General features: G+C 49.2%; 2 protein-coding genes across 4 annotated transcripts in view; one reads left to right on the top strand and one right to left on the bottom strand.

Moving 5' to 3' along the window:
• STK4 (serine/threonine kinase 4) overlaps window positions 1-16,938 on the bottom strand; it is a 183,483-nt gene extending 166,545 nt beyond the window's left edge. For all 3 annotated transcript variants that reach the window (XM_029611088.1, XM_029611090.1, XM_029611089.1), the window contains exon 1: window positions 16,625-16,938. In XM_029611088.1, the coding sequence (XP_029466948.1) occupies window positions 16,625-16,659 (35 nt within the window). In that variant the 5' untranslated portion in view covers window positions 16,660-16,938. The remainder of the gene's footprint in view (window positions 1-16,624) is intronic.
• Window positions 16,939-17,012: 74 nt separating this feature from the next.
• Window positions 17,013-26,306, top strand: part of TOMM34 (translocase of outer mitochondrial membrane 34) — a 52,605-nt gene continuing 43,311 nt past the window's right edge. The window contains exon 1 of the mRNA XM_029612085.1: window positions 17,013-17,162. The gene's annotated coding sequence lies outside the window, so the exon portion shown is untranslated. The remainder of the gene's footprint in view (window positions 17,163-26,306) is intronic.

The raw sequence follows: 26,306 nt of genomic DNA, 5'->3' as shown, positions 1-26,306 counted from the left end.
CCTATGAGGAAAGACTAAAGAGGTTAAGACTTTTCAGCTTGGAGAAGAGACGGCTGAGGGGGGATATGATAGAGGTTTTTAAAATCATGAGAGGTCTAGAACGGGTAGATGTGAATAGGTTTTTACTCTTTCGGATAATAGAAAGACAAGGGGGCACTCCATGAAGTTAGCATGTGGCACATTTAAAACTAATCGGAGAAAGTTCTTTTTTACTCAACGCACAATTAAACTCTGGAATTTGTTGCCAGAGGATGTGGTTAGTGCAGTTAGTATAGCTGTGTTTAAAAAAGGATTGGATAAGTTCTTGGAGGAGAAGTCCATTACCTGCTATTAAAGTAAGTTGACTTAGAGAATAGCCACTGCCATTAGCAACTGTAACATGGAATAAACTTAGTTTTTGGGTACTTGCCGGGTTCTTATGGCCTGGATTGGCCACTGTTGGAAACAGGATGCTGGGCTTGACTCAGTATGGCATGTTCTTATGTTCTTAAGAGAATGTAACTGCTTCTACAAAACAGTGGAAGCCAGGTGTAAACTTTATACAAAGTGACTGAAACCCATGTACGTCAATGGACATCATTTTTTCTCTTTTTCATAGAGCCCAATGACTTTTCAGAGTTTGAAGGGTTCAAAAAACAGCAAAAGGGGATGGAAGAGTGGCTAGGACCTCCATCTGAACACAACCTTTAAGCTACAGCAACACTGGCCTGGGAGAGCCTGACCTTGTTAAATCTTAAGCCTGTACCTAAATAGGGGACCAGCAGGGAGGACAGACAGACACTGTGGGCTGCAGAAGACAATGGCAAACCCTCTGTGGTAATTTACCAACAAGGAAAAAAAAAAAAAAGTCACAAGCACTGTGGTGGGGTGGTTATCACTTAACCCTCAACACTGACAAATGGGAAGAGAGAGGATGGGAACTAACCACCACTGTAATTTGCTTTTGAACCAGGGACCTCACCCCTGGAGGTATCAAGAACTGCAAAACTTAAAGCGAGACAGTAAATAACCCAGAAGGATGAACAGGTAAGCACAAGAGCGTAAAAGGTGTGCACCTGTCTCCAAAGCAGGGCTTCCCAAACCTGTCCTGGGGGGCTATCCACAATGACAATGCATGGGAATATTTGCACATATTAGAAACTCTGAATATGCATGAGGTAAATTCACATACTGTGTACACAGCTTGGGGTCCCCAGGAATTCATTTAGGAAGCCCTGCTCTAAAATCATATTTCCCACACTGCTCTGGTAGCAGAGCTATGAAAGCAAGCAGCTTGTGAAATCCGGAGCTCTAGGTTTGTCAGTTTATCCATAAGTCCCACTATGTGAAAGCACTAAGAAATTGATGCCTCACTTCTACAATACAAGCCATGCTTTTCTGGGGGCCCTGTATATTAATCATTTCTACAGGCAAAAATAGGGGGGGGAGCCTTTTGAACATCTGAGCCTGCATTTGTAAAAGAAATTACACTCAAACAAAACATTTGACCTTGCTGAATTTCAGCTGCCCAGCTGGATTAGCAGGCGAAGCTAAAAATTATGTAAGCTTCCAACCCAGTGTGAAACCGCTCTCTCCACCACAAAAGCACCCATAAAATTATACTATTTGAGTTTCTATGCTTTACGCAAGCATCTGTGTGTGGTTTAAGAAGCCAACAGCCTACAATAAAGCAAAAAGGACACAGGACCCCCTCCCAAACCACCAATATTCAGCATTCGGAAGAGACACCAGTACCAGCAGCTGCAAACCTCCGATAATACTCAGACTATAAAACTTTCTTCATCTGCTCACGTACCTTGAAAATGTCCCCGGCCCAAGGACGGCCTGGGCTCTAATGATAGCAGAGTAAATGACTTTGTTTAAAGATTTTCCTGAAAACCCAGAGGAAATTATGGGTCACACACCCACCAGATGCAACTGCCTCGGACACGCAGATAAAGACCATGGAGGAGGAAAACCAAGACCAGCAGCTCACAGGTTTGTGTGCGCGGTGACTGATAGGGGAAAAAAAAAAAAGTCATGCCAAGGTGCCAAACATTGGAAGATAAACTGAAACCACACTGCTTGCCAACCAATCTGACAGGAACACTACGCGGCAGTTAAGAGAACATTTCTGTGTAGATAACCGTCAGTCACAGACGTGCAAGAGCAGACGCTTCAAAAAAAGATGGAGCAGTACAATTAAATGTTCTTCTTTCATGCGCGCGATTAGACTAAAAGCTTAATGGTCAGCGTGAAACAGCCACCATCTCCTTCCCTCGTGCAAATGAGCTCAGATACACTGAAGACAGGGGTATAAGCAAGGGAAATAGGCCAAGCAAGTGGAAAGTGAAATGAAAACTTGGATAATTATTTATGAATTTTTTATACCGGTATTAGTTGAAACATCATATCGGTTTACAGTGAAACAATAGAATGGAAAATACAATGAACAGGTAAGGGGTATTAAAAGAAAATTACTTCTTACCTGCTAATTTTCGTTCCTGTAGTACTAGGATCAGTCCAGACGGTGGGTTATGTCCCCCGTCCAGCAGATGGAGTCAGAGTAAAACTTCGAGGGTGCTGGTATATAAACTGGTGCACCCTCCTAAATCCTCAGTATCGAGAATATCAAAGCCAAGCCAGAAAAAACTGGACAGACCAAGGATGATGGATCAAGCATGAACTCAACCAAAAGATTGAAACTGTGAACAAATTTATGCAACATGCAATGAGAACTGTCAAACATAACAACACACAAAAACCCCTACCCCCCGAGAGGGAAGGAACAGCGAACAGAAGGACAGTAGAGAATAGTCGAGCAGGTTCATACCGGGTGGGCGTCTGGACTGATCCTAGTACTACAGGAACGAAAATTAGCAGGTAAGAAGTAATTTTCTTTTCCCTGTACGTACAGGATCAGTCCAGACGGTGGGATGTACCAAAGCTTCCCTACACCGGGTGGGTCCCTGAGAACCCTGCTCGAAGTACCCTGTCCCCAAATGAACCAGACTCCGTCCCCGGTACATGGAGTCGGTAGTGTCTGGCAAAAGTGTGGAGAGACTTCCAAGTTGCCGCCCGGCAGATTTCTTGTATGGAGACCAGCTGAGACTCCGCATGGGAAGTGGCCTGGGCTCGCAACGAATGCGCCTTGATACCCACCGGAGGAACCTTCCCGGAACCAATGTAAGCAGCAGCCACCGCCTCCTTGAGCCAGCGAGCGATGGTAGTCTTGGACGCCTGCCGGCCCTTTCTAGCACCAGACCAAAGTACAAAGAGATGGTCGGAGAGTCGAAAGTCATTCGTCACCTCCAGATAGCGAAGAAGCGCTCGTTTGACGTCCAGGCACCGAAGCATCGCAGGGGCGTCTCCTGAGAAGGCTGGAAGTTCCACCACCTGGTTCATGTGAAACGAGGAGACCACCTTAGGCAAGAACGAAGGAACCGTCCGCAGGGAAACCCCGGAGTCCGTGAACCGCAGGAAGGGCTCCCTACATGACAACGCCTGTAGTTCGGAGATACGCCTTGCCGAGGCTATAGCAACCAGGAAAACCGTCTTTAGGGTAACGTCCTTGATGGTAGCGTGACGTAAGGGCTCGAAGGGTAGCTCCCCCAGGGCCCTCAACACCAAGTTGAGATTCCAGGAAGGACAAAGAGGTCGCACCGGCGGCCGCAAGTGTTTAACTCCTCTGAGGAACCGGGAGATATCCGGATGAGACGACGGATCCGGCCTACCTGAGGCGCGAGCCAAGGATGCGAGGGCTGACATCTGCACTCGGAGCGAATTGTAGGAAAGGCCCTTTTCCAGCCCATCCTGCAAGAACGCCAGATGTGATGGCGGGAAGCTGCGGTCGCGGGGGTCCCCCGCGCCGAGCACCAAACTTCAAATACCTTCCAGACCCTCACGTAGGCGACCGACGTGGAAGTCTTACGCGCCCTGAGAAGTGTGTCCACCACGGGAATAGCGTAGCCCCTGTTCAGGAGTGCCCTCCTCTCAAAAGCCACGCCGCAAGACAGAAGGGTTCCGCCTGCTCCAAAAATACTGGACCCTGATGCAGAAGCCGTGGAAGGTGCGCGAGTCTGAGTGGGCCGTCCACCGACACGCCGAGCAGGTCCGCAAACCACGGGCGCCGTGGCCATTCTGGAGCCACAATGATGACCTGACCGTGGTGCCGTTCCACCCTCCGAATCACCTTTCCCACCAGTGGCCAGGGGGGAAAGACATAAAGTAGGATCTGAGTGGGCCAGGGGAGAGCCAGAGCATCGACACCTTCCGCGCCGCGCTCCCTTCTGCGGCTGAAGAACCGAGGAGCTTTTGCATTGGCGGCGGACGCCATGAGATCCATCGCCGGTGTCCCCCACCGACTGGAGATCAGCGACATCGCTTCGTCGGAGAGTGACCACTCCCCCGGGTCCAACGCTTGACGACTCAGGAAGTCTGCTTGAATGTTGTCCACCCCGGCAATGTGAGATGCCGCCAGCTGATTCAAGAAACGCTCTGCCCACGCCATCAGGCGCGCGGCCTCCCACGCGACCAGTTGGCTCCTGGTGCCCCCCTGACGGTTGATGTAGGCCACCGTCGTCGCATTGTCTGAGAGAACTCGAACCGCGCGCCCCTTGAGCAGCGGCAGAAACTGCACCAGGGCTAGGCGAACCGCCCTCGTCTCCAGGCGGTTGATTGACCAGGTAGACTGATCCCCCGTCCACGTGCCTTGAGCCGAGCTTCGGAGACACACTGCTCCCCAACCGGACAGACTTGCATCGGTAGTGACCACTACCCAGTCCGGCGTTTCCAGGGAACATCCTTGAGCTAGGTTCCTGGGGTCCAGCCACCACTCCAGGCTGGACCGAGCAGCCTGGGGAAGTGGGAGAATCGCCTGGTAATCCTGGGAGACTGGTTTCCATCTCGAGAGTAGGGCCATTTGCAGGGGCCGCAGGTGTGCAAAAGCCCAGGGAACCAGGCTGATCGCAAACGCCATGGAACCCAGGACTTGAAGATAGTCTCTCGCCGTGTGTGTCGGGAGAGACGCAAACCGGGTGATTTGATCCCGCAGCGCTTGAGCCTTGTCCGGACGCAGGAAGACCTTGCCCAGAGCCGTGTCGAACCGCGCCCCCAGAAAATCCAGCTGTTGGGCTGGCCGCAGACTGCTCTTGCTGAAGTTCACCACCCAGCCGAGTGACTGAAGGAAAGACACCACCCTGTCGACCGCCGCCTGTCCCTGAGACAGGGATTTCGCGCGAATGAGCCAGTCGTCCAAGTAAGGGTGAACCAGAATGCCTTCCTTCCGGAGTGCGGCCGCTACCACCACCATGATCTTTGTGAAGGTTCTGGGCGCGGTTGCCAGGCCGAATGGTAGCGCCTGGAACTGAAAATGTCGACCCAAGATCTTGAAACGAAGGAATCTGTGATGAGCCGGATGAATAGGGATATGTAGATAGGCCTCTGTGAGGTCGAGGGAAGCTAGGAACTCCCCTTGATGCACCGCCGCAATGACAGAGCGGAGTGTTTCCATACGAAACTTGGAGACCCGGAGCACCTTGTTGATTTCCTTGAGGTCCAGAATGGGACGAAAGGCTCCGTCCTTTTTGGGAACCACGAAGTAAATGGAATAATGCCCCGAGCCCACCTCTCCTAAGGGGACGGGCGAGATGGCTCCCAGGGTCAGCAGCCTGTCCAGCGTGTGTTGCACTCCCTGTCGCTTGAGACTTGACCCGCAGGGGGAGAAGACGAATCGATCCTTGGGAGGCCGCACAAATTCCAACGCGTAACCGTCTCTTACAATATCCAGGACCCACCGGTCCGTGGTGATGTCGGTCCATTCCTCGCGAAACAAAGCGATGCGACCTCCAATCCGGGGCAGCGAGGAGTGGACTGGCCTGACATCATTGTGAAGGCTTGCCGGAGGCTCCCTGGGAAGAGGAGTCCCTGGCCGGTCTGCGCCCTCGAAAGGGCCGCGTCCACGTCTGCGACCTGGTGGAAGGCGTCCTAGGGCTCTGTGTCCTGGAGCCTCGGTACCGCCTCTGGGCGCGGTAACGATTCCTGGCATTCCCAGAGTATGATCGAAAACCACGCTGCCGGTCCTCAGGCAACCTGTGGACCGAATTTTCCCCCAGGGTCTTGATGATCTCATCGAGGTCTTCTCCAAAGAGAAACCTGCCCTTGAAGGGCAGAGCTCCCAGGCTCGCCTTGGAGGAGGCGTCCGCCGCCCAATTCCTGAGCCACAGAAGTCTTCTGGCAGAGACGGCCGAAGCCATGGTCCTGGCCAGGACCCTCAGCAGGTCGTGCAGGGAATCCGCCCCGTAAGCAATGACCGCCTCCAGACGGTCAGCCTGAGCCGCCTCCTCAGGCGGTAACTGCTGAGAGGTGAGGAGCTGTTGGACCCATCGAAGCCCGGCTCTCTGGGTCAGCGAACCGCAGATGGCCGCCCGGACCCCCAGCGCCGAGACTTCGAAGATCTTCTTGAGGGCGACCTCCAGCTTTCTATCCGAAACATCTCGCAGTGCGGTGCCTCCTGTGACTGGGATGGTAGTTCTCTTGGTGACGGCAGACACCGCTGAATCAACCTTGGGGACCCGGAGCAGGTCCAGAAAGTCCCCCGGAAGCGGATAGAGCTTGTCCATCGCCCTGCCGACCCGAAGGGACGCCTCCGGGTTATTCCATTCCCGCACCAGAAGATGGAGAAATGAATCATGAATGGGAAATGTCTTCGCTATGGGACGCAGACCCGCCAATACAGGGTCACCCTTGGAGGTAGCCGAAGCCACGGAGGGAGCCGGGGGCCCTGGGGGTGCCACGGGAGGGTCGAGGTCCAATTCCTTGAGAACGTGTGGGAGAAGATCCGCCAATTCATCCTGGCGGAAGATGCGAAGGACCCTCGGATCATCACATTCCAGATGCGCTGATAAGGGCAAATCGTCATCCACCTGTAACAGTGGGTCGCCCCCGAGGTTCGGCGAGGGTGACGGGCCCCCCAGGGAGAGTGGTATACTCAGGGGCAACCTGGCGCCGCCCCCTCCGGTCCCCGGTACCGCAGCCGTAACCCCCGAGGGCCTGGGAACCTTGGCGGGAGGAGGAGCGAGAGCTGCCCCCCCCTGAGAGCTCAGGCTCTGTAAATACGCCTGGTGCATCAGCACCACAAAGTCCGCTGAAAAACTGAGCGGACCCGCCGAGGGAGGGGGCAGGAGGTCCCTGGAGAGTCCGGATGTGGAAGGCAGAGGCCCCGAATCTGAGGTCGGGGGGGGCGGACGGCAAAACATCTTCAGTGGGCTCCTCCGCGTCCGAGTCCGCGCTGCATTCCAGGTCTAAGATGGCCGCCGCTCCCGCCAAAGACGGGGGCGGGGCTAGCCCTCGAGGCCCGCGGCGCTCCGGGCGCGGCGGCGAAATTGTCGGCGGGGCAGCGCTCGTCTCCCCCCCGGGGAGACAACGCCCGCATGGACCGTCCCTCGAAGCGCCCTGGCCCGGGCCGCCGCAGGACGGGCAGCGCGCGCGTTGCATCGCGCGAGGGCTAAGTCGGGTGTAGCACGCCGGGAGGAGCCCCCTCCTCGGAAAAGCCTAAGATCGCGGCGCGGGAAGAGCGGGCTCGCCGTGCCCTTGGACACTCGCCCAAACACTCTCAACCCCGGGGACGGCAGGGGAATGGGACCTCCGTGCCGCCTGCAGCCCTGGGGAATGAAGCGTCGCAGGGCCGCGGGGGAGGTGAGCCGCCGCAACGGAAAGGAGGGGAGAGGCTGGCCCCACCAGCATCCACCTCCGAAGGTGTCCAAAACCTGCGCTGAAAGGAAAAAATAACACAAACTGAGAAAACTACCCCCAAGCTTACCCCTGAAGATCACAGGAAGAGATAAATGAGGTAAGAGGCAGTCCTTATGGCAGGCTGATCAGGGGAGCCAAGAACCCCGGCTCCCTTCTGACAGGAACAAAAGTCTTTTTTTTTTTTTTTTTTTTTTTTTTTTAAATAACTTGATCCATCAGTGAAAGAGAGAATAATAATATAGATATATGTAGAGTAATAAACCCTAAGTTGGGGAAACAACGAGATCCCCTCTCACATCTGCTGGAGTCAGAGAGATACTGAGGATTTAGGAGGGTGCACCAGTTTATATACCAGCACCCTCGAAGTTTTACTCTGACTCCATCTGCTGGACGGGGGACATAACCCACCGTCTGGACTGATCCTGTACGTACAGGGAATAACCGATATGTTTCAAAATGCAGAGATCCAGCCACCCGCTTACTCTGCCCTCACTCACTAACACCCGCATTTACTGGCTGGTAGGTTACTCTTTTTCAAGTAACTTAAAATTCAGTTTCCATAATTCTTGACTTGAGAAACAGCAAATCATTTGCCCAGTTCTAAAGTGTATCAGAATTATTTCTTTTTCTTCTCTTCTGGTATTCAGAATCTCTTTTCTTACCCCCTTCTCCCATCAGCTCTTCACACCACTTCTCTGGAAGGATCATAACCCAGGAGTTGGATGCTATCTGCAGGTTAGCAAATCCCTAAGCATGAGTGCCCATTTACACACTGATCTTCCATTATTCTGGGCGCGGGAGGTTTTCCTGCTTCAGCAATCCCTGCTTTGTATGTGCTTGCTCTTAACACAGGACAACATGGAAAGAGAGAAAAGCCTGCTATCCTTGCCCTGCTCCTCTAGGGGAATTTCTTGTAGAGCAACTTCTTGCTAAATTGGATAACAAAGCATATTTACCTAAAATTTAAAGTTACATTTTATACCGTTAGCAGAACAGAATATCAGTAGTCCTTCAGTTAATGTTTGTATAACAAATTTATTGAAACAAGCACCTCAGGGTTTTTCCCATTCCTTCTGTATAGGAAAACTGCTTAGTACCTTAGACCCCCCCAAAGCCAGAATGAGGTCACATTTACACTACATGAAGTCTGGAAAATGCCTCATTATCTACCTTATAAATGGCCTGTGACCGACGGCCCGCAAATGCGCAGTAGAGACCAGCTCTACCGCGCATGTGCGGGCGAGCACGTCGCTCTGAGGCAGCTTCAGAAAGAAAAAAAAATGGCGGCGTCCAGTGGCAGCAGCGGCGGTACCGGCAGCGGGCGGCGACGGCGGTAGCGGCGACAGCGAGCGGTAGCGAGGGAGGGAGAAGAGAGAGGGAGGGACGGACTGAGTGGGAGGGAGGGACGGAGAGAGAGAGTGGGAGGGAGTGACTGAGTGAGAGGGAGGGATTGAGTGAGGGGGAGGGACTGAGTGAGGGGGAGGGAGTGGGACTGAGTGAGAGGGAGAGGGGGGACTGAGGGAGGGAGTGGGACTGGGAGAGAGAGGGAGGGAGTGGGACTGAGGGAGAGTGAGTGGGACTGAGTGAGTGAGAGGGAGGGGGGAGGGAGTGACTGAGTGGGGGGGGGGGAGTGACTGAGTGGGAGGGAGGGATTGAGTGAGGGGGAGGGACTGAGGGAGGGAGTGGGACTGAGGGAGAGAGAGGGAGGGAGTGGGAACTGAGTGAGAGTGAGTGGGAAGGGAGTGAGTGAGACTGAGTGGGAGGGAGGGACTGAGTGATAGGAGAGGGAGGGTGGGGAGGAGTGGGTGAGGGAGGGGGTGGTGAAGAGTGAGGGGAGAGAGAAAGAGGGGGAGGTGAGAGAGAGGGATGTAGCCCGTTTTAACGGGCTTAACGGCTTGTAGATTTATAGGAGACAGCAAATGTAATCAATTAAGTTTTATCACATTATTACGCACATACTCATCTTAACTAGTGGCCTGACACCTGCAGCATTTTTTTTTGTTTTTTTCTGTTGATGTTTTAGGTCTACAGATCTTTACCTTCATAGAAGCAGAGCTATGTTCTTTGAGATGTTTCTAATTTAATGCAGGGGGAATGCTGCACTACTGCAGGGTGGGCAGAATTCCCCTCCAGTGAGGAATTTTCTTTTTTTTTGTGCAGAATTTTTAGCTGTCCGGCAGGCCACGAGCAGGGCCCATCCAGCTTGCAGTCGAAGACGAAGGAGGCCCAGGGGGCCCCCCGAGCAGAGCCCATCCTGCTCGCAGCCAAAGCTAAGGGAGGCCTCGTGGGCCCCAAGCAGAACCTACCCCGCTCACGGCTGAAGACAAAGGCGGCACCAGGAGGCCCCCGGTGGGCTGCAAGTGGAGCCCACTGTGCTCGCAGCTGAAGATGAGGGAGGCACTGGTGGGCCACAAGTTGATCGCAGCCGAAGAGCAGTGAACAGCTGATGACATCGACACGGCCCGTGAGTACGTGTACGCGCAGAATGACAGGCACAGGAGGGTGTGCGTGTGTGAGATTTAGAGCCTGTGTACCTGAGTAAGAGTGCGCCTATGTGCAGGGGTGTATGAGTGGTGCAAGAGAGAAGGAGCCTGTGTGAGCGTGTTTTCCAGAGAAGATAGAGCCTACGTGAGGGAGGAAGATGTGTGTGCAATAGAGAGAGGGAATCTATGTGAGGGTGTATGCGTGTACACAAGAGAGATTGTGTGAGGGTGTGTATGAGGGGACAGAAGGAGCCTGGGTGAATGGGGGTGTGTGCGAAAGAGCCTGTATGAAGGGGCGTGTTTGTGTGAGAGAGGGCCAGAGGGAATGTTTGAGAGCAAAAGAGAGGGAGCCTGTATGAGGGGGTGTGTGTGAGAAAGTGGGAGGGCACCTTTGTGAGGGTGTGTGTTGTGTGATTGGGTCAGAGGAAGCCTCTGTGAAAGGCTGTATGAGTGGTCAAATTCTAGGAGTGGAGGGCTGCAGAGTGGAGACAGTGGAAGGAGTTAAGCCTGGAGGGGGAGGGGAGAGATAGTGGAGAGCAGAGGAAGTTAGAGCCTGAGAGGGCAGAGTGAAAGGGACACTTCTACAGTGACCCTCTAGGGGAATTCTGTTCAAAATATTTAAAACTCTGCATTTTTGAATAATAATTTTTCTGTATTACATTTTAAGTTAATTACTCAAAGACTGATTATATTAGTCAAAATAACAATATAAAGTATGCAGAATTCCCCCAGGAGTACTACTTGCCTCATACTCCGTCCTGCTGACAGCACGCCTCATCACAAATTCTCAGACGATAAAAATAAATTGCAATATTTTCTGTGATCTTACCATCAGCTGGTAAATTTAGATTTGTGTGTGGCTTTATAAGTGTAAAGTAACTCTGGTACTGACAAATGGAAATCTGGTACTGGAGGGAAATCAAAAATCTTAACTGCTTCATATAATATCTAAAAGCTTTCTATACCCAAGTAAAAAAAAATGAGCAATTGATTTTATTTGTTAAACAGTGTGTGTAGCAGGGCTGGTATACAAAGACGACTAGCAGGCAACTGCTTTATAAGTTGTATAAATAAAACAGATATCCTTCATCCAGGCGCTGAACTTAACTCACCTAGGCAACTTGGCACCTTTGTTTTTTCCCAGCCCATCAAATTCCTGAAAACGCATGAGCAGTGCACAAGAACACCACCTTTGTGCAGTGGAAAGGAAGCTCTAGAACCTAGGAGCTCGTGAGAGGAGGCTGTCAGGAAGGGTGGTGGAGATGCATAACGCCCTCCTGGAGCAAGCAGTGGAGACTCAAATGGTAATGGACTTCAAAAGAAGGCATAGGATCCTTGACCGCAAAATTTAAAGAGATGGCAGAATAACAAATTTATTGAGGCATAAGCCAGACCCAGGAGTTTTTGACACTCTCTTCTACTGTACTCCACCCTCCTGGGTAGCTGTACATGCAAGGTCCCATTCTTAGTTCACAGCCAGCACCCTCCCAAGTCCAACCACTTAGATCTCACAATAATACAGTTAATGACACCAGCTAGGCTATTGCCTGAACATCCAGCAACCGGATAGCAGAGCACCACCAATAACCCACCACAATAACCTGGTTTAACATAAGGAGAATGTAGTCTGTCAGACAGAACCAGCAACATGAGCACCCAAGTTTCCACGACGACTTCTAGTTTTTATTGTACTTGCAGCCTACCAGTCAGGCACAACTGCTAATTAGTCTATAAGATGCCAGCAGCCTCTGTGTTTGATGCTCAGACAAGCACAGCTATTCCTGGATGCCTTAGATAAAGAATTATACTACAGGGGTCCATAATCGGCAGCAGGCTACTGACAGTGTGGGCAGGAATAACTGGGCAGACAAGGTGGGCTCAGTCTTTTTCTGCTGTTACTCTGGAGCTATGTAAAGACTTTTTTGTTAAGCACACTGCTCTTGAAGAGTGAACTGATATCCTCTAGAAGCATTCATATGTTATAACATAATAGATCTTATTCCAGGGTGGAACATTTTTGAAAAAAAATTTAAGCACCTGCCAAAATCCCTAAGAGATGGGATAAAAACTTTTATTGCTTTTTAAACACGTGTGTTAAAATCGTTTTCTTAGTTTCGTTTTTTGCATTTTTGCTCTCAGCCCTTGCCTCCACCATTCATTCTGGGCCCCACTGCTGCCACTCCACCTTGCAGCCCAGATAGCTGCTGCCGTCTCTGCTTCTCCCCTCAGCCCCTGGGCTGCTGCTTCACTTTATAACTGCTGCTACTTCTAGCTCCTCTTCTTGGTGGAAGACACCAAGCTTTATGCATCTCAGCAATCTAGCCGCTGGGATTTTTCTAGTCCAGTTATTTATTTTGCCAGGGATTCCCCAACCAGTGTGCCACGGAAAAGTCCCCAATTGCCTAATGCTCAGATCCAGAACCTGGGCTCTGCTCTTAGCGTCTCACAGCAACAAGACACAGAGGTGGCTCTTTAATGTGCAGGAGCTCCTTTCTGAGAACAGCTGTAATCATGAATGCCTCTTCCTAGCTACAGAAAGAACCCTGGAGTGTAGTAATTAATGTGCAGCATGCAGGACAGACAGATGAATGCCTCTTTGTGCAGTACACACATTGCACACATCTCCTCATGTTTCCTATCTTGAGCTTCCTTCCAGTGCAGGTTTGCCTTACCCCAGGCTAAGTGAGATGGGGGCAAGCGTGCATGGAGCAATGGATGTCACTCATTAAGTATTGGAAGCAGCATTTGTATATAGAGGGAGCTGATCCACTGTGATGAGTTTGTGTGTGTGTGTCTGCGCCCTCTCTCCCTTTCAGTTTTAAAATTTGGAAGATAGATACTGGTAAGGCTTGCAATGCTTCCATAGCTCTTTTGGCCATATGAATCCTCTTCATGTTACACTGCCTGCTCCATGGAGGATGGTGTGCCAGGCATTTTCATTAATGTAGGAGTGCCTTGGGCTTGAAAAGGTTGGGAAACACTGATCTAAGCCTCCTAGGATAATGAATCTCTGTCATGAAGAGCTTACAATCTAAATTGTTACATGAGGCAACAGGAGATAAAGGGATTTTCTCACTAATGGACAGTGACAGAAGGAGAACTAGAAAATATTAACAGAGAAAGTAAGTAGCACATTTAAGACTAATCGGAGAAAATTCTTTTTCACTCAACGCACAATAAATCTCTGGAATTTGTTGCCAGAGGATGTGGTTAGTGCAGTTAGTGTAGCTGGGTTCAAAAAAGGTTTGGATAAGTTCTTGGAGGAGAAGTCCATTAACTGCTATTAATCAAGTTTTCTTAGGGAATAGCCACTGCTATTAATTGCATCAGTAGCATGGGATCTTCTAAGTGTTTGGGTACTTGTCAGGTTCTTGTGACCTGGTTTGGCCTCTGATGGAAACAGGATACTGGGCTTGATGGACCCTTGGTCTGACCCAGCATGGCAATTTCTTATGTTCTTAAAAAGCTGCCAATGTTAGGCCAAGAAGCCACTGCTGCTACTGGGGGCATAGCCCAGACCGGGAAGATGAAGCCTGGAGCTGCCCAGTGTTGCTAAAACCCTGAATAATCATACTGGGATGGAGAAGAGAAAGTAAGCAGTAGAAGGTAGGGATAATGCCCAAAAAGAGGCAAAGGTGGGAGCAGAAGAAAAGGAAAAATAAAAGGAAAAGCAGCAAAAGGGGAAAAAAATTGAAGAAAATTAACCAAAACTTAAAAAAAACAAAAAAAATAATAATAATAAAATATATATATTCCTAAATTTTTTAAAATAATTTTCCACCCCTGATTTCTTTCCTCTCCACTAGAGCAGTGGCTCTCAACCCAGTACTCGGGGACTACCTGTCAGTCTGGTTTTCAGGATACTCCTAATGCATATGCATGAGATATTTGCATATATTGGAAGCAGTGAATGCAAACATCTCTCAAGGATATTCTTTAGGGGTGTACTGAAACTTAGACTAGTCCCTGAGGACTGCAAGAATCACTGACTACAGTATAAGTATTTAGATCCCTAAGTCTGATCTCATACGGTTTCTGGTACAGAACCTGCACCATTTTCTATTTTATTAGGATTAACTGCCCGCTCATACAAAGCGGTGTACAACAGTATCAAGGACAGGAGTATAATCTACTGGCACATTATAATAGTTCTAACATTCTGTACAGCTAAATGGATCTATTAAATAGAGTGACATTACATATATGAACACTGAAGAATATAAATGATACACAGAGTAAATAACACTGGTGCAACTAAAATTACAAATTATGTATGGCAGAACTTGGATGTAAATAAGTTGATAACGCTGAATTTCCAAATTATATATATAAAATGACTTGGATATAAGTAGAATATTTTTCTGGACTGCTTCCACTCTGCTTATATCATTCTGGATGCATGGCCTTCAGAATGGGAAACAATATTCAAAGTGATGTCTCACCAATAACCTATACTCTCTTCTTTTTGTCTACATGGTAGGCTTCCCCCTATTCACTGCCTTGCTATCTTTAAGTCATCCCACAATATTATAGAGAGATCTTTCGTGTTCTAACATCATCAGTAATGCACACCCATTATGTACTGCTCCTTGGATTTCTATACCCAAACTGGTTGATTTTCAAAGGCTTGTGTGCACCAAGACCGGGAGATGTGCGCGACTTGACCAGCATGCACCCTGCGGATTTTAAAAGGCCCACAGCCATGCCTGTATCTCCCAGTACATGCTTAAAAAGAGTTTTATGAAAAGGGGGCACAGTCTGGGCAGGCCGAGACGGCATCATGAAGTCAGCATTTAAGTAGTCACACGCACAACTGTGCACTGGGGTCCCCTACCATGTAACATTACTTCTGCTATGAATGGAGTGTAAGTTGTGATACAAAAAAAAAACTAGGCTCATCAGTGGGGTTTTAAGGCTCAGAGCTAATAGGGTAAAAGGTAGGCAAGTTAACTAGGTGGTTTAGGAAGTCCTCTCCTTTACTGGGGCGAACTGAGAGCAAACTGGTAAAAAGGCCTATTGCATCATCGCGCGTACCTCCTAAAATTCCCCCCACTTACACACTCGAGATAGCATTCATGTGTCAATATAAAATTGTGCGCACATGTATGCGTGGATAGCCGATTTTATAGCACATGCACATAATCGGGCATATGTTATAAAACTGACGTCTATGTGCGGGCCTTACATTTAACTTCAAAATACATAACTCAATTTTCCAATATTGCAACCTCACTGCCAATTAGTCAACCACGTCTCGGGCTTTTTTTTTTTAATTGCCACTTATACCATCTAATTCATCCACTCTTGGAGATTTTATCATTATTCACAAAATAAGCAAACCCTTCCTTTTAACCTCACTGCAATATTATTCATAAAAATATTGAACAGAACCAGCTCCAGTCCATTCAGCGAAGCCATTCATCACCTGGTACTTGCCAGATTCTTGTGGCCTGGTTTGGCCTCTGTTGGAAACAGGATGCTGGGCTTGATGGACCCTTGGTCTGACCCAGCAGGGCAATTTCTTATGTTTCTATACAGCAAACTCCATTTACCATTACGATTTATCTATCCCCTCCAGCAGCACTGTACACTTGAAAAGCAGAATATCAAACAAAGCAAACAGGTAATTCGCACGTCCGCTATAACCCGAGAGATTAGGGGGACTTGCTGGTGAGTGATGCATAAAGACCTAAGGTTCGTTGCAATCGGCCCCGTTACAGCTCACAAGCACTTACTTCACTTGCGGTAATGAGAGCATACGTCACGCTGCGGACTTTGCAAAAATCCTGCTTAGGAGTTTCCCCCGTCCCTCCTGCAATTTTAGCGGAGTAGCATGCTGTATGTAACTGCACATCGCACTTGTCATACCGCCTCCCTCCACTGACAATAAGCGAACTTTCATCTCTCGAGACTCTTTCCGCTATTCTTACAGCAGACAGGAAAGAGCCTCCAAAGACGGGTGACGATAATTATAACTACTTTATTAAGTCTCTGCTCCTGGGGCTCACAAGAGGTTTTTCATTCAGGGATTTTTGGGGGGTTTTGCTTAGATATTATGATAAGAGGCATAACACATTTAACAATAAATAAAATAAAGGAACTTAAACTCTGCAACCCAAAGCGCGTCCTGCAGCCACCTCACTAATAATAAAACCGGCCTTCCAGTATTATTAGGAACAGCCTGGACCCATGCTTTCTGGGTCGAGAAAACCAAAATGAATGTGGTAACCCTTAATACTTAAACAACACATGGGTCCCGGCTGCGCTAGTAACACTGCCGTTCATACGGCTCCTCAATAACAGAGCCTCCGCGCCAAAGCAAAGATAACTCGGAGACCATGGGACCAAGACACACACAACCCCACCAAAAAAAAAAAACCCCAAATCCAAAGCAGCCACGCGACACTCACCGGCGGGGGTGACTTCGCATCTGCACGGGTTCCATCGCCCGCCTCAGCCGCAGCGCGGCCACTCGCAACCCACGGAACGGGGCTCACGGGCCGCTGTCAGCAACTTCAGCGATCGTCTGCAGGTGACGCCCGTGCTCCTGTGCCGCGCGGACTGAGGCGCTCCCCCTTTTCCCATAAGCCGCCTCTCCTCAACCGCACGTCCACCGAGCTCCAGCCGCCCCGACCACCATCGCTCCGTTATTCCCACTGCTGCGTCTGCCACTCACCGACCGGAAACAGGAAGGGCGCGCTGGAAATGCGGAAGTCGAGGGGAGGGGGCGGGGCGGAGAAAGTAGCTGTAAAGAGAAGGAGGGGGGAAAGCGTGCAGGTAGGCCCCGCCCGGCTGCGTGGTCGCGGGTCACGTGATGCTCGGCCGGGATAAACTGTGTAATCGGCCGCCATCTTGGGATTAGAGGCTGGTAGGGTGCCGGATGGGTTTGTGTGTGCGGAAGTAGAGATTTGCCTGGGAATACAGAAATACTGGAAGTTTGGTCGAAAGGTATGGTGGGTTGGACGCTAATCCTTAGAAGCTTAATTTCTTAATTAAGCATGTGCTGTTTTCTTGGGTGGCTAGCGTTTGTAAATTGGGGGGGTTCAAGTAATCTACTTCCTTGAGCCACATTTGGACAGATTATATCACACTTGTCTCTGAGTGCGCACACTCTTGTATCCTTCACTGTATTCCCTGTATTTTCTTATGCATGTTTAATGCATGTGTTTAAAAATACCATGATTCTTAAAAGGTATTTTTCCATAAACACGGGAGCAAAGGAATTGAAAGGCTTACTTATCTGTTGGAGTAGATCACCAAGGGCGAGATGTATTAAGTACTTTTCCCATAGCTGCAAAATGGGAGGAAAATTTTCTATAGGGATCGGCAACCCCCGTCCCCTGTCGCGTAAAAGGATTTTTCCCACTCTCTTCCCTATTTGGATATCTCGTTTCTTGCTGATGATACCCTAGCGCTATTCTGAAACACGCAGGAGGAAGGGGAGGAGGGTGGCATCAGAGATATATAAGATATGCCATACTGGGTCCATCAAACCCAGTATCCTGTTTCCAACAGTGGCCAATCCAAGTCACAAGTACCTGGCAAGTACCTAAACAATAGATATAAATTACAGTAGTGTTTTCTAACCTTTTCATGTCCAAGGCCCACCTATATTAACAAAATGTTGTGTGGCACACCATCCTCCATGGAGCAGGTTGTGCAGATATGGAGGAGGACTCTTATGACCAAAGAATATCCAGAGTAGCACGGAAAGTCCCAGAAGACTCTTGTCCAAATTTTAAAAGAAGGGGACAGAGGGGGGCCAAGACACACATGAATAATACACCAGCTCCTGCAGGAGATGAGAGAAGGCAGCGTGGGCCTATTTTTAAGGCAGACTCTTGGTCAAGGGCTGCCACAGAAGGCAGCCTTGGTGCGGGATGGGCAGCCGGCTTAGTTACCTTGGCTGCAACATCTGGCTACCAGAGCTTATTCAATGATGATGCTCCCAACACTCAAAAGTGAGTCACCCAGAGTTCAGTGTATGTTGATCCCTAATTTACTCAGCCTGGGAATAAGACAGGTTTGAAGAAATCAGAGGGGGAACATGAGGCACTATATGCTCACAAAGCAGGTCTCAGCTATCAATACTCTTGTATGCTGCCCTTTACCACACTCCAGGGCTCTTGCTGTAGCTAGGAAGAAGAGGCATCCATGATTACCCAAGTTCTCAGAAAGGAGCTCCTATCACAGCCAATGCTGGCATGTTGTTACTGCAGGCTGCTGAGAGTCGACCCCAAATTCTAGCCTGGATCTGAGCAATAGGCAATTCAACCTCCCCACCCATACCCACAAAGAGCTAAGGGAGTTTTGCACCCCTTACACAAGCAAGCTTAACCTTTCCTAGGGGAGGGGAATTGGCACTTGGCCAAAAAACAGATCCTGCCTCTGCTTTAGTACACTTAAGATCTTGTTCAAATTAAACTGACACTTGAAAAGCTAGGAACATGGCATGTCTGTATTGGGCCCTGGTTTTCAGGTTTTGCGTAAAAATAGTTTGGGTTTTTTTTTTTTAAAACATTTCAAAAAGTATGTTTATACTTTGCCTCTTGGAATGACTATATTTCTTATTTAAAGATGTTTTCAAAAGAACCAGAATGTCTTTTTGATAGTCACAAGGATAATTTGGTCATGTGGATATGTAAAGTACATAAGGCTTTTCTTTACCAACATTCGTCAGGGACATCATGCTGGTTTACATCGAACAAGGGGGAACAACATGGAGAAATCAGTTACAAAAAACAGGGAGAAGCAAACTGGGAGATGCAATTGTGAAATGCATAATAGAAAGGAGTAGAAGCATTAGAAAGTTATCATCAAACTAATACAGTGACTTTAAACAGAAGAGTAAGTGTGGGTTTTCAAAACTATATCAGGAAGCCCTAAAAAAGTCTCCATTCCAATGCATTTCTCAGGGCTTTAATAATTTGTCCCTCATTACAACTTTGAGCGTTCTAGAATGTCTTTTAATATAGCATTTGAAAGGTATCTGTCCAAGAAAGTTCTTTGGGGAAATAATAGATATTAAAATGTAGAATAAAGGGTCCACAAAGAAGTTATGGTGGTAACTTCTTTGGATAACAATCTGTGAATGGCTTACAAGAATAAGCCTGTCTTCAGATCAGTGATGAAACCGCAGTTACGCTGGTTTAAGGTAGTGTAATCATGGGGTGCCTGTACATGATACTACATTTCTAGAAGGGGTGTGGGGAGGGTTTGGTAGAAGTAATGAAACAGCCTTTATAGTTCAACGGGCCTGTATCTTATGAATCGTAGTAAAGCTGATGTGCTTAATAAATCCTTGTTTGTTTCAGTGTTTGATCATCCTAATTTCCCTTTAAGGATGATCTTCTTTGAGAACAGTTCATCTTCTGAACTGTCTCTCTTTCTGTAATGTTGTATGTTATGTCTGATGATTGATTCTTATACGTAATTTTTGTAAAGCAAATTCAGAGACCAACTCAGTCCTCTTAATGCACTGACCTGAAACTGTTAATGACAGCAGAAAATATTCAGACCCCTTTACTTTTTCCATATTTTGTTACATTACTGCCTTATTCTAAAATGGATAATATGTATTTTTACCTCAGTCTAAACATAATGACAAAGCAAAATCAAGTTTGTAGAAATTTGTGCAGATTAAAAAAAAAAAAAAATCCCAAAATGAAATATATTTTCCTGCAGATAAGCAGGCTGAATTAGCCATCCTGTCTGGGGACATCTTCCGGGACGGCCGAGTAGGATCTTCCTCTAGCTGACGGAGCTTTGCTCTCTGTGAGCCTGCACATACTTTCCTGCGTGGTGCCATCTTCCCCATAGTCTTATCCTTCCGCGCATGAGAGTCGCACACAGAGCTCCTCGACTCCTCTCGATCCAACTCTTCTTTGAACCGTTTTCTTCACTCTTCTGTGCCCGGCATGCCTTCCAGACCGCCGGGATTCAAATTGCGCCAGTGCGGCAAAATAATGTCTGTGACAGACTGGCACAATTATTGTTACTTGTGCCTGGGCCCAGGACATGACATGGCCAACTGCAGGGACTGCGCGCCTCAAGGATGAGAACTTGGGCTCCTATGCCCTGGCATCGGAGCACCTGTTGGCTCCTCCCCAGGCCCAAGATCTGATCGGCCTCGCCCGCCACCTTGGACGGACGGCCATCGGCGCCACCTCGGACGGACAGGTGGCCTGATCCTCCGCACTCTCCCAAAACGCAAAAGGCATTGGGGGATGCGTTGGTGCGCCCGGCGCTGACCGCCAAGGGATCAACGCACTCGGCTAAGGCGTCGCCCGAATCCGGCTGCAGGAAACATCCGATGCATGCATCGGCCTAAAAGCATGAGAAGTGCCTGATGCACGAGGCATCGACGCAAGACGTCGAAACACAGCGAGCCCAGACGCGGCACACTGTGCTGATGGATTCGGAAACCCAGCCGCGACGCTCTTCGACGTAAGACCCCCACGTCTCGCCATTCAGACAGCTCCTCCCGAGACGGGACGTAACTTTCTCGGACGAGGACCACGTCTCAATTACAGGCTTGGGATCCACCAGCTTAAGGTTAAAGTTTAGCGCCAGCAGCCTGGTTCAACCCTGGTTAAGGTGGAGTCCATCCCTTCGGAAAAGATTCCCCCCCCCCCCCCCCCCCCCTTCCCCAAAAGGTTCCCCAGTTCCTAACAAAACTGAATCCCTCTTCCTTGCACCATCGTCTCATCCACGCATTGAGACTCCGGAGCTCTGCCTGCCTCTGGTGACCTGCACGTGGAACAGGGAGCATTTCAGAGAATGCTACCCTGGAGGTTCTGGATTTAATCTTTCTACCTAAGAGCCTAAATTTGGCTTCCAGAACCTCCCTCCCACATTTTCCTATGTCATCTGTGCCCACAAAATCCTATCTAGGTGATGCATGAAGTTCACCACCTTTGCACCAGGTAGGCATGTTACCAGGCGATCCTCACGTGCACTAGACACCCAGCTGTCTACATTCTAAATAATCGAATCACCAACTATGACGGCCGACCTAACCCTTCCCTCCTGGGCAGTAGCCCTGGGAGACAAATTCTTGGTGCGAGAAGACAATGCACCACCTGGAGATCAGGTCCTTGCTACAGGATCATTTCCTGCTACATCAGTTTGATGCTCTCCGATCATGAGACCTTCCTCCTCCAAGGCAGCACCAGGGCTTCCAGACTGGAGTTGGGACTTGACTACTATGTACCTGAAGGTCTCATCTATATACCTCTCTGTCTGCCTCAGCTCCTCCAGGTCTGCCACTCTAGCCTCCAGAGATCGGACTCATTCTCTGAGAGCCAGGAGCTCTTTGCATTGCATGCACATGTACAACTTCTCACCGGCGGGTAAAAAATCATACATGTGACACTCTATGCAAAAGACTGAAAGGTTCCCCTCTTGCTGCTGGACTGCTGTCTTCATCTTAAATTTGTTCAGTTCCTTCCTCTCCTCTGCCTCTTTCTGGGGGTAAAACTCCCTCGTATAATGCCTAACAGCCTACAGCAATAAAACTGTTGATTCATCCTGCCTCAACTGTTCACTATTGCTCTGCCAGATGCTAGTTCTCAGGAATTCTGGGAAATGTAATCCCATTGCAGTCATCAGACAGGCCCTAACGCCTGCAATAACGCCATAACGCAGGCATTATTTATCGCATCACGAGCTAAGTATGCAAATTTCAAAAATGTATTCAAGTGGGCAGATTTTGGGAGGAGTTTGGGCGGAGTAAGTGGAAATGAGAAGGGCTAACGCTGTGTGCAGTTGCGTAATGCATGCGTTCTACATGCTGCCATAGAATATAACGCTGGAAATAACTACACCTTTTTTTCCTACCATTTTCATACCAATGAGTGTTAAAGTTTAAAAATGTTGGATGCAGGGCTAATTGTGAGAGAAAAAAAAAGTGCGAAAGCTTGCTGGGCAGACTGGATGGGCCGTTTGGTCTTCTTCTGCCGTCAATTCTATGTTTCTATGTTTCATTATGCCTGCGATAGCAATGCATTGTGGCTGAAACAGGATTTTTTTGCAAATCCTGTTTCGGAGAGTTGTGGAGAGAGAGCCTCTGGGGTGGCACACATTAGTCAACTGTTTATGCCACTGTAGGAGAGTCAACTAGTAACTCAAGGTAAGGTTTTGGTGGTGGTGTAGGGTTTGGGGGGCAATTTTACATGCACAGAGGTTCGAACGGCACAGTACACATCAGGGAAGATTTGACGTGATTTGGAGTGAGGACGGGTACACAAAGATGAGATTTGTACATTGCACTCTGCTAGGTAAAAAGTGCAATGTACAAATCTCATCTTTGTGTACCCGTCCTCACTCCAAATCACGTCAAATCTTCCCTGATGTGTACTGTGCCGTTCGTACCTCTGATTGTGCATGTAAAATTGCCCCCCAAACCCTAGGCCACCACCAAAACCTCACCTAGAGTTACTAGTTGAGCTTTTTATAGTGATAAATTGTTTACTAATATGAGAGCCTTATAAAGAGGTGCATTGTCTTGCGCTCTCTCTCCTCCAAATGCGGTAACAACCTGGCAGGGCAGTAACGCATGGTGAGAGGTGAAATAATGCAGCATGCGATGAAAGAGCTGTGTGATGTGATAACGGGGATGTTCCTCTCAACACTCCCCTTTTCCTTATCGCTGGCATTAGACCTGCAAAATGTATAGCAAAATAATGAATCTAGGTCTCAGTTTTTATCACCTTGATTCCCCCACATAGCTCCTGTTAACCATCCTGTATGTCCTTATGTGCACGGACTAACCAAGATCCTAGTAACTCTATTAAAGTTATAAGGAGTATAATTTATTAACCTTATAAATAAAAATGTTAAATAGTTTGTACGAAATCGCTAATCTCAGCAACCACTGAACCGATTGCGTTCAAATTTGGACACAAGCTTCACCTCATATACGGCAAGGTTCTTCTACACTTACATTACATATATGTCACATCGGGGGCTGGTAAAAAAGTTTTAAAATTTGGTTCCATAAAACAGCGACATCTGCTGGACGTAAGCGCAAGCTCTTACACCTTGCACAAATGCTCACACCCCACACACACGTGACCAATGTTTGGGATTCACACACCCTCCGACCAGACACAAATCCACCCTCCTAACACCCCCCCGCACACATGCCAATTGTACTTACTTCACACACCCTCCCAAAACGCACAAAAACCCACAAAATTCCAGCATGCTACACCGGGAGGCCACTCACATGCAACATGTTTGCAATTCCCACACCCTCCTCACACCTCCCACGCACATGACTTTTCTACTTACTGCCCACACCCTCCGAACGCACGCAAAACTGCAGAATAGTTCGGGCTGCTCCAGCGGGGGGGGCAACACCACTCCGAGACACATCGCATACACTACGGCCGTCGGCTGCCAGCAATCAAAATGGCGCCGACGGCTCTGTCCCTTACTAGGACACTCGGGAACGCCAATGGCGGCAGTAGCCCATGTGACATAAGGGCGAGGGCCCGTTGACGCTATTTTCTGGACTGGCAACCTTCGCCCTTACTATCTGAGCGAGATGACCGCTCCCATTGCTCCACCCCACTGACAGAGTAAGTTCTAACAGCCATCAGAGACAGTTTCAGTGCTGGCTGCCGAGGGTCCGGCACCAATACTTCCATACCGGAACGAACGCCCGCTCCACTGACTACCATTTTTGACAGGTATCAGCGGGCCAGCGGGGGGGGGGGGGGGGTGGGGATGTTCTTGCATCCATGTCGGGGGGGGGGGGGGCAGGGGCCGTTATCCCCATTCTCTTTTCTTTCTTTTCCACTTAACCTGGCTCTGCCATTGCAATGCGTGGCCGGGTACGGCTAGTAACGAATAAAATCGTAGAGCGTATAGAAAGACATGGTTTAATGGGACACAGCCAGCATGGATTTACCCAAGGGAAGTCTTGCCTCACAAATCTCCTACATTTTTTTTTTTTTTGAAGGGGTTAATAAACATGTGGATAAAGGTGAACCGGTAGATGTAGTGTATTTGGATTTTCAGAAGGGTTTGACAAAGTCCCTCATGAGAGGCTTCTAAGAAAACTAAAAAGTCAAGGGATAGGAGGCGGTGTCCTTTCTTGAATTGCAAACTGGTTAAAAGCCAAGAAACAGAGTAGGATTAACTGCTCTGTTTTCACAATGGAAAAAGGTAAACAGTGGAGTGCCTCAGGGATCTTTACTTGGACCATTGCTTTTTAATATATTTATAAATGATCTGGAAAGGAATACAACGAGTGAGGTAATCAGATTTGCAGGTGACACAAAATTATTCAGAGTAGTTAAATCACAAATGGATTGTGATAAATTGCAGGAGGACCTTGCGAGACTGGGAGATTGGGAGTCCATATGGCAGATGAAATACAATGTGGACAAGTGCAACTTGATGCATATGGGGGGAAAAATAACCCATGCTGTAGTCAAATGATGTTTGGTTCCATATTAGGAGCTACCACCCAAGAAAAAGATCAGGGCATCATAGTTGATATTGCATTGAAATCGCTGGCTCAGTGTGCTATGGCAGTCAAAAAAGCAAACAATCAGCTCAATACTGTAAGGTGCGGTTGGAGATTAACTCGCTGTGGGTGCACAATTGGGACGCGTAAGGCGATTCTGCGATATAGTCTCCAGTTTCACGCGTCCTTAGCGCTTCTTGAAACCGACCCGTAACCTTTTCCGCACGCAGCATGTATATGATATGTAAATGAACGAAATAGCTATTTAATGAACGAATTAGCTATTCCCCCTCCGATACTGTGACGCGCGCTCCGATTATCTCCTTTGTAACCCGCTATTTTGCCGCGTCCTTAACCTGTTAGTTTACCGCCTACCCTCTACCTGGTGTTAGTGTGGTGTTTGAACCTTCTCACTTTCCGAATCCCCCATCTCCACACGGGCAGGCGTGCGGTCATCGAGGCGGGAGCCGGCGGGCGGGTGGGCGCCCGTTCATCCAGGCGGCGGGTGGGCGCGCGTTTGATCCAGGCGGCGGTGGGAGCCGGCGGGTGGGCGCGCGTTTGATACGGGTGGGCGCGTGTTTGATACAGGCGGGAGCGTGTGGGCACCCGTTTGATCCAGGCGGCGGGAGCGGGCGGGTGGGTGTGCGTTTGATCCAGGCGGCGGCGGGAGCCTGCGGCGAAAGCGGCCTCCGGCAGCCCCCGCCGGCAGTGAATGAATGCACGCCTGTGTACGCCCGTGCGATTTCGGCACTCAAGGCGTGACGACACGATGCTTGACGTCACGGCATGTGACTGCATTGAGCGCCGAAATCGCACGGGCGTACACAGGCGTGCATTCATTCACTGCCGGCGGGGGCTGCCGGAGGCCGCTTTCGCCGCCGGCTCCCTCCGCCTGGATGAATGCACACCCACCCACCCGCCGGCTCCCGCCGCCGCCTGGATCACACGCGCCCGCCCGCTCCCGCCGCTGCCTGGATCAAAACGGGCGCCCACCCGCCCGCTCCCGCCTGTATCAAACGCGCGCCCGCCGCCACCTGGATCACACGCGCCCACCCGCCCGCAGGCTGCCACCGTCTCGATGACCGCACGCCCGCCCGTGTGGAGATGGGGGATTTAGAAAGTGACAAGGTATTTATATATTATTATATATATATAACACTTTATTCCCTTTTTGTTTTAATTTTCGCCCTGCGCCTTGCTTCGGGAGGGGGGGAACCATCCACTTCCTGGTGCCTGACACTTGAAATGACAGGTACCAGCGCACCCAGGATACTGTATAGGCGCTGTATTAAGCGCCTATACAGTAAAATGGGTTGCGCGGGCCTAACCTTCGCCTAACGCTTCACAGATGCGGCTTGCATTTGCAAGTAATTTACATAGAGTATCGAGCGGTATCTGAAGAGAACTGTGCTTGTGGGGAACGAGGGTGCACCCAGCACTGCCGCACTCTTTCTACCGCGGCCTTAGAGTATCGACCTGAATGTTAGGAATTATTAGGAAGGGAATGGCAAATAAACAGAGGGATGTCATCATGCCTCTGTATCGCTCCATGGTGAGACTGCAACTTGAATACTGTGGGTAATTCTGGTCACAGCATTTCAAAAAAGATTTAGTGG

Source organism: Rhinatrema bivittatum, chromosome 8 (assembly GCF_901001135.1).
Source record: "Rhinatrema bivittatum chromosome 8, aRhiBiv1.1, whole genome shotgun sequence".
Lineage (NCBI taxonomy): Eukaryota > Metazoa > Chordata > Amphibia > Gymnophiona > Rhinatrematidae > Rhinatrema > Rhinatrema bivittatum.
Note: the sequence above shows the minus strand (reverse complement) of the source record. Positions and strands in the feature narration are given on the sequence as shown.